Source organism: Schistocerca serialis, chromosome 8 (assembly GCF_023864345.2).
Source record: "Schistocerca serialis cubense isolate TAMUIC-IGC-003099 chromosome 8, iqSchSeri2.2, whole genome shotgun sequence".
Classification (NCBI taxonomy): Eukaryota; Metazoa; Arthropoda; class Insecta; order Orthoptera; family Acrididae; genus Schistocerca; species Schistocerca serialis.
Genome location: NC_064645.1, coordinates 451,232,185 through 451,247,009, shown reverse-complemented (window position 1 = coordinate 451,247,009; position 14,825 = coordinate 451,232,185). Strand labels below are relative to the sequence as shown.

General features: G+C 42.6%; 1 protein-coding gene across 1 annotated transcript in view; it reads left to right on the top strand.

Moving 5' to 3' along the window:
- The window catches only part of LOC126417063 (cell adhesion molecule 2-like), a gene marked incomplete at its 3' end in the record, with an annotated part of 280,157 nt that overhangs the window by 66,751 nt on the left and 198,581 nt on the right, over nucleotides 1-14,825 (top strand). Inside the window, exon 2 of the mRNA XM_050084955.1 lies at nucleotides 6,234-6,355. Coding sequence (XP_049940912.1) covers nucleotides 6,295-6,355 — 61 coding nt within the window. The remainder of the gene's footprint in view (nucleotides 1-6,233; nucleotides 6,356-14,825) is intronic.

Here is a 14,825-nt window from a genome sequence, read left to right as displayed (position 1 = left end):
TTTGGGATTCTGATTAAGACGCTGGTGCCTTGGATTTTTCTCCAAGTAAATAAAAATAACTTAAGCAATATATAATCCGGTTTTACTGTCTTTTTGCCACAACTTCTTTCACCAGTCTTGTGATTGCTTTGATTTCGCCGGACACGAATTCCAATTTTGTATCAATCTCTTCAACACTTGCACCCTGCGTCCTTAGTTATTCGTTGGAAGTATTCCAATCTTCGACTTTTCCTACAGTTTTTGCGCTCCACAGTTCTCTTTAGTACTGCGGAAGTTATTCCCTGATGTCTTAACATACGTCCTATCATCCTATCCTTCCAGGCTGTCAATACTTTTGACATGTACGTCTTTCGACGATTCTGCAGAAATACTCATTTCTTTTCTTCTGAGTCTGCTCAGTTTTCAACATAATTCTAAACCACCCCATTTCAAACACTTCGATTGTCTTTTTTCTGTTTTTGACATAGTCTATGATTCATGTCCATAGGCTGCTCTGCTCCAAAAGCGCATTTTCACATCTGTCTTCTTTAAATTAAAACTATTATGTGATATAGTAGACTTGTTTTGTCCAGGACTGCTCTCTTTACTTGTGCTGGTTTTTTGCGTCCTCGTTGGCTAGACCATCAAATACTATTTTGGTTCCAAGACAGAAAAATTCCTTAATATACTTAATGGTCCACAATTTTGAAAAGCTTATCATTAATCTCAAGTGTGCTACTCCTCATCACTTTCGCCTTTCTTGAGGTCTTATGAGACCATTCATTGAATTTAACATTCATGATAATATGAACTTGAATAAAACCATAAACAGCTGTTATGTGATGATTTTTCACGATCGGTTTCTCTGCGTTAAGGTAACATCTTCAGACTGTTAGCGTGTCACATAAATTAGCACACAGAGAGGTCCCCAGCGGTCTTAGTCACAGAATCCAACCCCATGAAGAGGGAAAGTCGTCACCCAGAGGATTGGGGCGAATAGTGCAGACATGAGGCGCCTGTAGTTGGTTGCCACGAGTGTAAAGCACTGGAGGCGGCTAGCTGTATACCAAACTGTCGGGGATCGTCATACGAGCGGAGGCGATAGTGTTTGTTTATTTATTTCTTTATTTACTCGTCAAGTTCCGTGAGCAAATCTCCAAGGTCATGGAACCTGTCAGTACATGAAATTACAACATAAACGTAAAAACAAATAAAAAATAAATGTTCAACAACCTTAAAAATGTCAGTCCATAAGTTTAAGTAAACGCTGTCAGCAATACAATAAAAATCAGCTTAATTTTTCAAGGAACTCCTCGACAGAATAGAAGGAGTGACCCATGAGGAAACTCTTCAGTTTCGATTTGAAAGCGCGTGGATTACTGCTAAGATTTTTGAATTCGAGTGGCAGCTTATTGAAAATGGATGCAGCAGTATACTGCACACCTTTTTGCACAAGAGTTAAGGAAGTCCGATCCAAATGCAGGTTTGATTTCTGCCGAGTATTAACCGGGTGAAAACTGCTTATTCTTGGGAATAAACTAATATTGGTAACAAGTAACGACAATAAGGAGTATACGCACTGAGAGGCCAATGTCAAAATAGCCAGACTCGTGAACAGAGTTCGACAAGAGATTCGTGAACTAACTCTACTTATTGCCCGAACCGCCCATTTCTGAGCCAAAAATGTCCTTTTAGAATGAGAAGAGTTACCCCAAAATATAACGCTATGCGACAATAGCGAATGAAAATGAGCAAAGTAGATTAATTTTCATCTCGAACGATCACTCACTTTTTGATACAGTTCGAATAGTAAAAATAGCAGTATTAAGTCTTTGAACAAGATCCTGAACGTGGGCTTTCCACGATAGCTTACTATCTATCTGAACACCTAGAAGTTTGAACTGTTCTGTTTCACTAATCATATACCCATACTGTCAAATTAAAACGTCAGGTTTTGTTGAATTGTGTGTTAGAAACTGTAAAAACTGAGTCTTACTGTGACCTAGCGTTAGTTTATTTTCCACAAGCTATGAACTGAGGCCATGTACTGCACTGTTTGAAACCGAGCCAATGTTGGACACAACATCCTTTATTACCTAGCTAGTGTCATCAGCAAACAGAAATATTTTGGAGTTACCCGTAATACTAGAGGGCATATCATTTATATAAATAAGGAACGGGAGTGGTCCCAACATTGATCCCTGGGGAACCCCCCACTTGACCGTACCCCACTTAGACCCCACATCACAGCCGTTACCAACATTGTGAATAATGACCTTTTGTTTCCTGTTGCCAAAGTAAGAGGTGAACCAATTGTGAGCTACTCCCCGTATTCCGTAATGGTCCAACTTCTGGAGCAATATTTTGTGAACAACACAATCAAATACCATAGTTAAATCAAAAAATATGCCAAGCGTTCGAAACGTTTTGTTTAACCCATCCAGTACCTCACAGAGAAAAGAGAATATAGCATTTTCAGTTGTTAAACGACTTCTATAGCCGAATTGTACATTTGATAGCAAATCGTGTGATATAAAATGATCAATTATCCTTACATACATAGCCTTTTCAATAACTTTTGCAAACACTGATGGAATAGAAATAGGTCTAAAATTATCTGCATTATCTCTTACTCCCTTTTTATAAAGCGGCTATACTACTGAGTACTTTAAGCGCTCAGGAAACTGACCATTCCTAAAGGAAAAATTACAGATATGGCTAAATACAGGGCTAACATGTGCAGCACAGTACTTTAATATTCTGCAAGACACTCCATCATAACCATGAGAGTCCATAGTCTTCAGTGCTTTAATTACTGACTCAATCTCTCTCTTGTCTGTATCACAGAGGACCATTTCAGACATCAATTTCGGAAAGGCATTTGCCAAGAGAGTCATATGATTTCCTGTAGAAACTAAATTATTATTTAATTCACCAGCAATGCTTAGAAAATGATTGTTAAATACTGTACAAAATGTGTGTGATGGAAGACCACAACAAGTGATAGTCTCGGCGTCATTTTAACATTTGAAGCACCCAGAAGGAGAGGCGGAAATGAAATGAAACTTCACGGGTTGAGAGGGTGTGTGATATTATTGCAGTGATTACAGAATCGAGCCAAATTTACTAGTAACTTGGTAGCATGAACCGACTTACCAGTATGACGTTGAACACCATCCCTAATAACCTGGCAACTGGCACTGGGACGGAATTGATGTCCGAGTTGTTCCAACATACGTTCTATCGGTGAGAGATCTGAGGGCGTTACTGATCAGAGGAGTAGCTCAGCATCACGCAGACAGTTCGTAGAAACATGTGAGCATTTTTTTGTTGAAAAACGAAATGGCAATACTGTCGTATGAGAGGCAACACACTAGTCAAGAGGATGTCCGTAGCATAGCGCTGTGCTGCCTGAGTTCCCTGAACTACCGGGCATGACCTGGTCATAACCGATGGCTCTCGACACCCTGATACCAGGAGTATAACATCGTTGCGCCTCTCCAAAACAACTGAAGAATGGGGTCCCTCCCCAGGTCACCACAACACCTGCCGACGATGGTCATTCGGTGCAGTGCAGAACTGCGATTAATCGATGAACGCAGTGTGTCGTCATTCATTTGCAGTCAGTGCTTTCCATACTGGTCACCAGTCGTCATGTTAACTGGCCCTTACGCATGAGACGGTAATACGCTAGTGTGGCTAGTCTCCGACCAATGAGTCGGGAAAATGTGTGTCACCAAGTTCCGTCCAGCGCATGTTTCGGGCAGCAGATCGACGTTCAAGATTGGCAGTGTGGCAACACTGTAATCAAATGTACGGTAATTACCTCTGTCAGAATACCACACCGTTGCTTTGCAGTTGGTGGACTGGCTAGCCTTTTGGGTTAGCATACAGGAGGTTCACGGTACGTTTTCATCGGTCAGCTTTTAAAGAAACCTTTCGCGCCTCGTGAACGCGAATTGTGTCTCACCACTGCGTCTAATAGATTCCAAACCTTTCTTGTGTGTACCCTCCCCCACTGGTCCCATCGACTAATACCAACTATTATTATTGCCACGTTAAGGTCCATTACATTTCGTTAGAGCCTTGCATCACCAGTAGGGCTAGCAAAATGCTTTGCAAACAATTTCGATGAGACTGTTAGGTGAGCATGCACAGAAAAAAGGTTTTAAATCTAGTAGATGCAGTGGCGCGAAACAAATCGTGTCCAAAACGTGCAAAAAGCTTCTTTAAAAGCTGACCAATGAAAAGGATTCTATGTCCATTTCGTAGTACGTAACTGCAAATGTTTTGCAGAAGACCCACAGTAATCACTGCATGACGATTAAGACGCCAGATACCGTACCACGCAGACTACTTTTAGCAAATAAAAACAAATAAACCTTAACCCAGATCGAACCCTCGACCTCCTGCGTGTTATCCCAAAACGCAATCCACTGCACCAACTGCACAGCACTGCTATATCTGCTGACAGATTTAGTTACCATATCTGTGATTACAGTGTTGCTACATTGCCAGTTTTAACATCCACGAATTTTTCTTGCCCCCCCCCCCCCTCACTCTTTCTATATATATATAAAATGGTTCAAATGGCTCTGAGCACTATGGGACTTAACATCTGAGGTCATCAGTCCCCTAGAACTAATTAAGCCTAACCAACCTAAGGACATCACACACATCCATGCCCGAGGCAGGACTCGAACCTGCGATGGTAGCGGTCGCGCCTAGAACCGCTCGGCCACAGTGGCCGGCTATATATATATATATATATATATATATATATATATATATATATATATATACGAGGGGGGACCCAAAAGAAACCGGACTCCGAGGGTGCTGCCACTCGTAGACGTAGTGCAGGGTTCTCACGCTAGATGGTGTTAGTAGAGACCTTCATGAAACAGCTGTGCAGACGGCGTCAGTGTAGAGCTGAACGTGCAAGTGTGGTATTGTTTTCTTCTGACTGTTGGAGGGTTACCTCTGCGAAGTCGTTATGGCAACTTTAAAAGAACAAAGAGTGTGTGTGAAATTTTGTTTCCTGCTTAAAAAAACTGCAACGGAGACGCACTGAATGCTTCAGGAAGCTTTCCAGGAGGACGCTATGAGCCGCACACAGGTTTTCGAGTGGTTTGGGCGCTTTAAACGTGGTGAGATGTGTGTTGAAGACCAAGCTCGTTCTGGACGCCCTTCAAAATCGCGAAATGAAGAGGTCCGCCAAAAGATCAACGAGGATCGTCGCCAAACGATCGACCAAATTTCAACAGAGAGAGCAATCAGTTGGAGCTCGTGCCAGCGGATTTTGAGTGAGCATTTGCACATGAGACGTGTTTCTGCTAAATTTGTTCCGCGCCTTCTCACACAGGAGCAAAAAACCATCCGCATGAATGTGTGTCAGGACATGAAAACAGAGATTGCACATGATCCAAGCTTCTTGAACAAATTCTTTACAGGGGATGAGAGTTGGTGTTACGGGTATGGCCCAGAAACCAAGCAGGCGTCAAGCCAGTTGAGGACTCCCAACTCTCCCAGACCAAAAAAAGCAAGGCAAGTGAGGTCAAAGGTGAAGACGATGATCATTGTCTCTTTTGATGTTCGTGGAATTGTGCATCGGGAATTCGTACCCCCTGGCCAGACTGTTACCCAGCACTTTTACTTGGATATTTTAAGGCGTCTGCGAGAGGATGTGAGGAGGAAACGCCCGGAACTTTGGCGATCAGGTGACTGGTTTCTGCATCACGACAACGCTCAGCACACACGGCCTTACAAGTGACCCACTATTTGGCATCTCAGAGGTGGTCTGTCGTTCCCCACGCTCCGTATTCGCCGGACCTAGCCCCGTGCGACTTTTTGCTATTTCCACGAATGAAGAAAAAAACGCTAAAAGCGGAGCGTTATGACGATGTGGAGGCGGTAAAAACAGCTTCGCAAAGGGCACTGGACAATATCAAACTTGAAGAGTTCCAAACATGCTTCCAACAGTGGGAAAAGAGACTTGACAAGCGCATCGCATGTAATGGAGAGTATTTTGAAGGTGACTGAAGTAATTTTGTAAAAAGGTTCAGCAATAAATTTTTCATGACAACAATTCGGTTTCTTTTGGGTTCCCCCTCGTATGTATTTATGTGTGTGTGTGTGTGTGTGTGTGTGTGTGTGTGTGTGTGTGTGTGTATGTTTTGCTGTATGCTAAAAACCGTACAGTAACTTTAAAATTGTGTTACCAGGCCATATAGTTTGTGGTACATTTCCCGCAGGTGTTGCCCGACGAGTCCCCAGTGTGTGACTCTAGATGGCGGCCTGAAGACCGTCGCCGCTATGGGCTTAGCGGCGAACCTTCTGCTGCAGCTGCTGGTGTCTGCCGCGCTCTCCCTTGGAGGTAGGCTACATACAGTACGTACGTCACATTAGTACACTGAAAACGTCTAAAAGCTAAAGCCTAAGAGCAGGAATTTTGAGCTGAGCTGTACGTAAAGCGCGTGTCGTAGTTCGAAGTCCGCTCGATAGTGGCAAAACAGTGAATGTGTTTTCCGACAGAGCACAATGCGTAGTTCGCCGCCGCTTTACTTCAGGCACGATGGTACAACTGATTCCGTAGAGTCTAATGTACTGTACGCTGAGTACTAGTGAAGCAATTGCTGCAGGTTAGGTAAAGTTCGAGTACAGTATTACTACGACGTCTACTAAAAAGCTACGATTGCGTTTCAGTCCCGAGGAAGATGAACTGTTAACTGACCCAGTGAAAAAAAAAAAGATAAGAAAAAGCTGACAGTTTTTCTGCATTTCGCATAAGTCTGGAAAATGAATCCTCTTCTTCATTATGTGTTTCCTCTTATTCATTATGTGTATAGCTATCATGAAACCCAGGAGTTTTATTTTCTGTCATGCTAGCCATCAACAGTAAACAGTACGTCAACACCTTGTTTGAATATTCTTCCCATACAGCACGTGCGGACTGAACAGTTATGCGCTTGCAACTTGATTTTATGGGAAAACACAAACGCGCAACGTATTTAAGGTTTACGTCACGGCCGACGCAAATGTCCTATTCTGTTCACCCCAAAATTCCTGCTCCTAGGTAAACCCGGTTGTAGACCATAGAAACATACAGAATGTGCACGCCGCTGTCTTTACTGTGTCAAGGTTTGAAGCCAACATCTGAGACGTGATGGAGGGTGAAAAGCCGAGTTTCTGTCATTATATGCTATGTGAAGTGGATTCGACATTTATAGCTGAAATCAAGCATTGATTTTATCAATTGAACGACATGTTGTTTTATACTGTACATATAGTAGTTTGGTAAACTTAATTTCTGCGAAATTCCAAATACTAATGCGATGATTACCTTGATTTGGCAGTCCTTTTTTTTACTTTATAAGCGCCTGACTTATAGTTATTGAGTGAAGTCATACGAGGTGCGACAATGAAGTAATGAGTCTGATGTGAAAAAAATGTTTCTTACCGTTTTAGTCAAGTTTAGTGCTGTCTCCTTCGAAGTAGTTCCCTTCTGATTGCACACACTTTTTCCAGCGCTTCTGCCATTACTGGTAACGTTTCTGGAACTCATCTTCTGTAATATCCTCCAAGACCCTCGTCACAGCGTTTTGGACATCTTGTGAAGTTTGAAATGGTGTCGCTTGACCGCCGTTTTGACCCTTGGAAATAGAAAAAAGTGGCACGCACTGATATCTGGTGAATAAGGTGGCTATGGTAGTACTGAAATTTGTTTTGAGGTTAAAAATTGCTGTACTGACAGAGCAGTACTGGATGGTGCATTATCGTGATACAGAATCCAATTATCTGCGATGTTGGCACGGACACGAAGTCTCTTACGAAGTCTTTCTAAAATTTCTTTGTAGTAATATTGGTTAACTGTTTGACTCTTTATGAACAATTCTCTTGGAATCAAAGAAGCACACAAGCATGCATTTCACTTTTGACTTTGATGTGCGAGCTTTTTTTGGTCTGGGTGATCCCTTTGAGCACCATTGCCAACTTTGGCGTTTTGTCTCTGTATCGTACTGAAAAAGAAACCAACTTTCATCACCAGTGATAATACGGCTCAACAATTTTGGATTGATTTTCGTTTGCTCTAACAGATCGGCTGCCACGTTTTCGCATGTTTCTCGCTGTTGTGGTGTGAGATTTTTGGGGACCATTTTTGCACAAATCCTTCTCATACCAAGATCTTCAGTTATTATTAGACGAACTGTTTCTCCATTGATGTTCAGTTCTTTTACAATCATTTTCACGAATAATCGTCTATCATATCGTACAAGTTCACGCACTCTGGCCAAGTTGACATCCGTCCATCTGGTCGATAGCCGTCCACTGCGGTCTATATCTTCAACATTCGTTTTGCCTTCACTAAACATTTTATGCTAACTAAAAACTTGAGCTCTTGACATAACCTCCTCTTCAAAAGCCTTCTGAAGCTTACCGTAAGTTGCTGTCACGTTTTCACCCAATTTAACGCAAAGAGAAATGGCATACCGTTGCGCAATATTATGCGGTTCCATTTCCGTGACGAGAGACACAAAGTGTTAACTTGTTACAGCACAACTCACGATTGAGCAGTTGCATCGATGTGTTGCTTGGACTAGAAGCAGCTTGTAGGTCAAGGTCAAAGATATTGTGCCTACGCAAGCCAGCAGGTTTGCCACATCTTGCAAAGAAAATCAGTCTCATTACTTTACTGTCGCACCTCGTATATTTGTTGCAGTGCGAGTCATTTAATTCACCGCTTCCACAGGAGTAGAAGACAAAATAGCACTTTGGGAGAAAGCATATAGTTTTCTGACGATTCGCGTGAAGTGTTTTAGTATAGTACTATGACAAACGTCATCCGTTTCTATCAATAATGTATGAAGATTACACAAAATAAGCATTATATTTTATGATTTTTACTTAATCCAATACACATATCGAAACAATATAAAGATAAGATGCGTAACACACGAGCTCTATTTTTTTCCGAGGCCCGAACGATCGCGAAATGGAAACTACAGCGAAAATCAAAAGTATTTCATTTGCAACATTTAGCTGCATCTGCCAGCTACCTCTCCACATAGGCGCCGCTCCGACAGACATTTATCGTAATATGCCACCAACTTTCTAATACCTCGACAAAGAAGGCAACCGCCTGTGTTTTCCACCAATTACGCAACTTTTCAGCTCATTGTCGGATCCAAAGCGTGTCCTCTTAGTCAGCAAGTCATGTGAGAAAAACGTCATTGGTTCAAATTAACTCTGTATATTATGACAAACTTTCACAAAAGGTAACATGGGAGTCAACTAACATTACTGTTTTAAAGATCCAAGATACTACTTCAGGCGGGTGTAACATGAATGTGCGCAACAGAAAATAATATACTCTGAAATGATGACTTGGTCGTGTCTGACTACCCCTGGAAGCAGATCCTAGGATCTCTTAATTCTATAAATTACACTCTAAACGTAAGAGAATAATGAAGGCAACTAATCCTACTACACGATAAACGTTGTTCCTGCTTATTTATTTATTGTAGATAAAAAATGTTTAGATTACAAAGTTTATATTTCCTAAGTAAAATTACTAATCAATTGCCCAACTCTGCCCCTTATTATGACTGTGCGGTCTAATATCAATAACGCTAAATGACTGACATCATCTACATACCAAACACTAGAAGACACTACTTTCAAAGATGATCTACGGTGGTGTGGAACTTCAGTGGAAATAAACTAACATGATCAGAGCTGTTTAGCTTTTATAGCCCTAATAAGCCGAAGCAATTTGCGATATCACCGTATGTACTGCGTCCGGTGCGTCGAAGTGATGGTTCTTGTACTCGTCTGCGACGATGGAAGAACTCCAGCCACAAATAAACTCTGTCAAACACTAGGACGGCAGAAGGCGGTCCTCTGACTGATATACTCTAATACTGTCTTCTCCTCTCTGTGTTCTACAGACGAGAAACGCGAACTCCCAGCCACAAGGATGGAGTTCAGATAACGTCTCAACGTAAGTATAGGCAGAGGAAGTGCTCTCAATTACTGAACGCTGAGTACTCAACGACGACTAGCAACCCGGAGTTGAAGTCCAGAATCGTATAGGTTCACAACAGCACAGTGCCTAACTGTTCTAACTATAAACTCTCCTGAGAGCAGAGACAGCAAGGTCCGTCCATACCAACAAAGCTGATATCGAGCGACTGTCACAAACGGGCGCTCACAATGGAAGACCTCGTCTCTGCACCTCTGGCCTCCCGGCAAGGTTCGGCTCCCCACCATCGTAATTCCGAAAACGAATCATATTCCCGAAACCACGGAACATTCTCCCTCTCTACAGATTCTTCCGTACGTCGACCAACCAAATTTTAGTCTTTTGTTGTCCAGCGCGAAACGTTTCCGACGAAAAACCTATACTCGTACAATGGTATGCTTCTGAGTAAAAATCCTTGGAAATAACCCAGCCTGCATGGTTTCCGATGTGACCCTCCCTCGTTCCTCTCAGCTGCGTCCAAGATTTTCGTAATTTCCGAAGTATAATCCTTCCTGTTCGGGTACAAAACCGGTCGGTCGCGACTCTATTGCACCCCAGCGCTCAGGTGTCCTAACGTGCATCTCGCTACTTCCTGTGTTTAAGCAGGACCAACACACCTGTGTGGGCTTTCCACCCAGGGCTTGAGTTTCCGCCTGCCGTTTCATTTGCACTGTCGTTCCAACCTCTACTAGTATGATAATAAAGACACTCCGTCACCTTTAATGCAATAAGTGTTAACAATTATTTACAAGGTGTATGTGACAATGTCAGTCTCCTTTATATATTCATTTATACGATGTATTACCTATCAAATAATACCTAATGTGGCTGTAGATCACGGCAAACTATGTAAGGTGCGAAATTATAGCCACCTTCCAAAGACTTCTCGTTAACCTTCCGTGAATAGTATATAACAACAATCGCTTATATACATCATATTCGTTTTCCTTGGTGCCGGAGATCTTTCATGGTACCAAAGCTCTTTCATTACTCCTTGGTCCACGGAGATTACAAATGTTCTCCAGCTGATGGACTCTCCACTGACAGACTCCGCACCTGTTGAGCAATAGTTTCCCACAGTATGTGGTCCGATGTTTACCAACTAACTGCGAGCACGCACATCTTTAGTCTGAGCTCGATATTTGACGTGCGTTATACATGCGCTCCCAGCAATGGCATGGATCACTACAAGACGAAAACCAGATGAAGCCAGGTTCAGTCTGTATGACGAGTAATCAAACACTCCCCATCGAAAACGCTCCAGGAGCATCTTTGTTGAAGAAGCTGAGTGTGTGTCTAGAAGAAGGACAATGCCTGATGGGAAAATTCCTGTTCGCCTGTTCCGAACTGTCCTTTATAGACGATTTTCTCGAATCGACTGATCCACGCGCCGAACAAGATCATTAGCTGGTTGGTACTCGTTGCCTTATGTGAACGCCTGCATGTGGAACGTCTGTACGTCCTGCTACAAAGTCCCTGCGGCACTGCCGCACTTTACTGGCGTGCATGACACTTGCGTTATGTGGGCTGCATGAAATCGGGCGGAACCCCACAGCATGAAGAAACGAATAATGGCACGCACTTCACACTTGGCGGCAGATACTATTGTTCTATACGTCTTTATGTGCTCAGTGTGCAGTCAGAACCAAAAACTGCAACATGAAGCGATTGAAGGGCATACAAGAGAAACAGTACAGCATATTTACGCAAACTTTCATCGGATTTTCACTGTCGTTTAAATTTCGCGACCAATCGGACCCTGAAAAAGATAGCCGTCGTATTAGTAAACGTCGTTTGCAGAAGAAAACTCTTGTTGGTAGCTGCGGAAGAACTACGTTCACAAACTAGGTGTGCAACTGCAGTTGGTGCAAGTTTCTCGAACCATTGTAAAGCGCTAAACCGAAAATATGCAGGTGCAGGTGACACTGAATATTAAAAGCAGTGTTGCATTTTCTTTCTCCTTAGATGAAGCATTGGACTTCCTATACATATCACAGCTAGTAAAGTTTATTAGGATTGAAACTATGAACGTTCGGGACGAGACGTTAAACTTCATCCCATTGAAGGATACACCAACAGGGTAAGATATCTTTGATATCCTTGAAGCAGTTGAGAGGAAATTTGTCCTGCATGGGATATTATTCTGTGCCAGCAGACAGTGCTCTATATATGACTCACATTATCAGTTGGTTATCGTAGCGCTTAAAAAAACAAAATCAAAAATTTTGGCGGGTTTGTCATTCCTAAACATTTAATGACTGTGTCTTTTAGCCTGTTGTCGTTAAATTACAACCTCCATCGGTTATAGAGTGAACTTAGAACGTGCCCCGTATAACGAATTAGAAGAGACACCTGTCGCTACACGGCATGTATTCTGGCGGTGAGTGCTTGTCAGGGCTGTGTTCACCGGGGCAAGAACCAGGTCTCACTGTTCTAGAAAGCGCTAGCGCGAGCGACCTTGCATCAGATGGATCGCCACCTGCTGAGACGGTACCCTATCGGCAAGTCAGCTTACTAGCACGTCTTTTCCGAAACACTAGCTCCCGGTCAACGGTTGTTTACTCATCTCTCTGCAGTGCCTCCAGAGGAACTACAGCCTGTCGTCTATTCCTTAGAGTGAGGAGATGGATCACTACCGTATATCTCTTTCCATTCAGTTGCTTTCCAGTACTATAAAAAGAGTAACTTTCTGCGCATCTGGCCTTCACACCGGCTGGCTTATGGGTAATTTACTGTTGCTCTTCTGACGGTAGCTGGTGAACTAAGAACAGGTATTTGTGCGTGACTCAAGTTGTGGACGGCACATACTTGATGCAGTAACCCATGAAAGAAAAGCCTAGCACGCGTTGAAAAAAGTCGTGGCATAGATTCAGACTGGCGTCAATGTATCGCAGAGGAATGGATATTTTTTTTTTTTTAGCGATTTCAAATTCATTTTTGACGGCTACTGGACAAGTATCACTAGTGTTCCACCCGCGAAATTTCAGAGAAAAACAACAGTCAAATGTTTGTTTACTCAATGAAGACGTAGGAGCGGCCCTTCATCTTCCCTTGCACCAATTGGAGTACATCAGTTGAGCAGCTGCTGATTGGGGAAGGGCGAGTTAGTCCGCCGGGCCACAGTTTGTAAGTGTCCTTGCGTGTCAAAACATGAACGATTATAACGACTAACATGTGAGATTTTACATGCAACGCCCATGACTTCTATGTAGAACGCAAGTCCTTTGCGATTGATGTGTAATGTGGAGTATGCAAGTTGACTGCCTGGTACTTATCGTAGCAACGCACAACTCCTTATGTGACAGTAGTGTCGCTGCAGACTGGATGAAACCGGTAATGTCGCAATGTTTTTCGTTTTGATCGCAGCAGCTTGACTGAGGACAGAACTGTATCTTCATGTGCGGGAAAGGTTTGGAGAATACAGCGCTTGTGGGCCGGCGGGTAAATAATCGAATGATCGATACTTTTGCCATGAATTACCTCGGAGAAAACGGTCTATTGACACACAGTCAACATGGATTTAGAAAACTACATTCTTGTGAAACACAACTAGCTCTTTATTCGCATGAAGTGTTGAGCGCTATTGACAACGGATTTCAGATTGATAACGTATTTCGGGATTTCCGGAAGGCTCTTGTCACTGTACCACACAAGCAGCTTGTAGTGAAACGGCGTGCTTATAGAACATCGTCTCAGTTATGTGACTGGATTTGTGAATCCCTGCCAGAGAGGACACAGATCTTAGTAACTGAGGGAAGGTCATCGAGTAAAACAGAAGTGATTTCTGGCGCTACTGAAGATAGTGTTATAGGCCCTTTGCTATTCCTTATCTATATAAACAATTTTGGAGACAATCTGAGCAGCCGTCTTAGGTTGTTTGCAGATGACACTGTCGTTTATCGACTAATAAAGTTATCATAAAATCAAAACAAATTCTAAAACGATTTAGAAAATATATCTGAATGGTGCGAAAATTGGCAATTTACCCTAAATAACGAAAAGTATGAGGTAATCCACATGAGTACTGAAAGGAATCCGTTAAACTTCTGTTCACGATAAATCAGACAAATCTAAAGGCCATAAATTTAACCAAATACCTACAACTACGAACAACTTAAATCGGAAGCTACACACAGAAAATGTTGTGGGGAAGGCTAACCAAAGACTGCGTTTCATTGGCAGGACACTTAGAAAATGTAACAGATCTAATAAGGAGACTGCCTACACTTCGCTTGTCCGTCCTCTTTCAGAATGCTGCTGCGCGGTGTGGGATCTTTACCAGATAGGCTAGAGGGACTACATCGAGAAAGTTCAAAGGAGGGCAGCACGTTTTGTATTATCGCGAGATATGAGAGAGTGTGTCACTGACATGATACAGGATTTGGGATGGACATCATTAAAAGAAAGGCGTTTTTCGTTGCTACGGAATCTTCTCACGAAATTCCGGTCACCAACTTTCTCCTCCGAATGCGAAAATATTTTGTTGACACCGACCTACATAGGGAGAAAAGATCACCACGATAAAATAAGGGAAATCAGAGCTCTTACGGAAAGATATAGGTGTTCGTTCTTTCCGCGCGCTATACGAGATTGGAATAATAGAGATTTGTGAGAGTGGTTCGATGACTTAAATGTGATTTGCAGTCTATCCATGTAGCCGTAGATGTTGATGTCGTTATGAAAAGACACTTAAATGGTCTGAGCGTGCATTACACCTACCTTTGCCGTTTACAAGAGCCTGAAAGCTATTTTTGCGATCAGCCAGAAAGTGATGGAGAACATATCGACCATAATTTCCAGTCCGCAAGTCCATGTTACTTTTTGA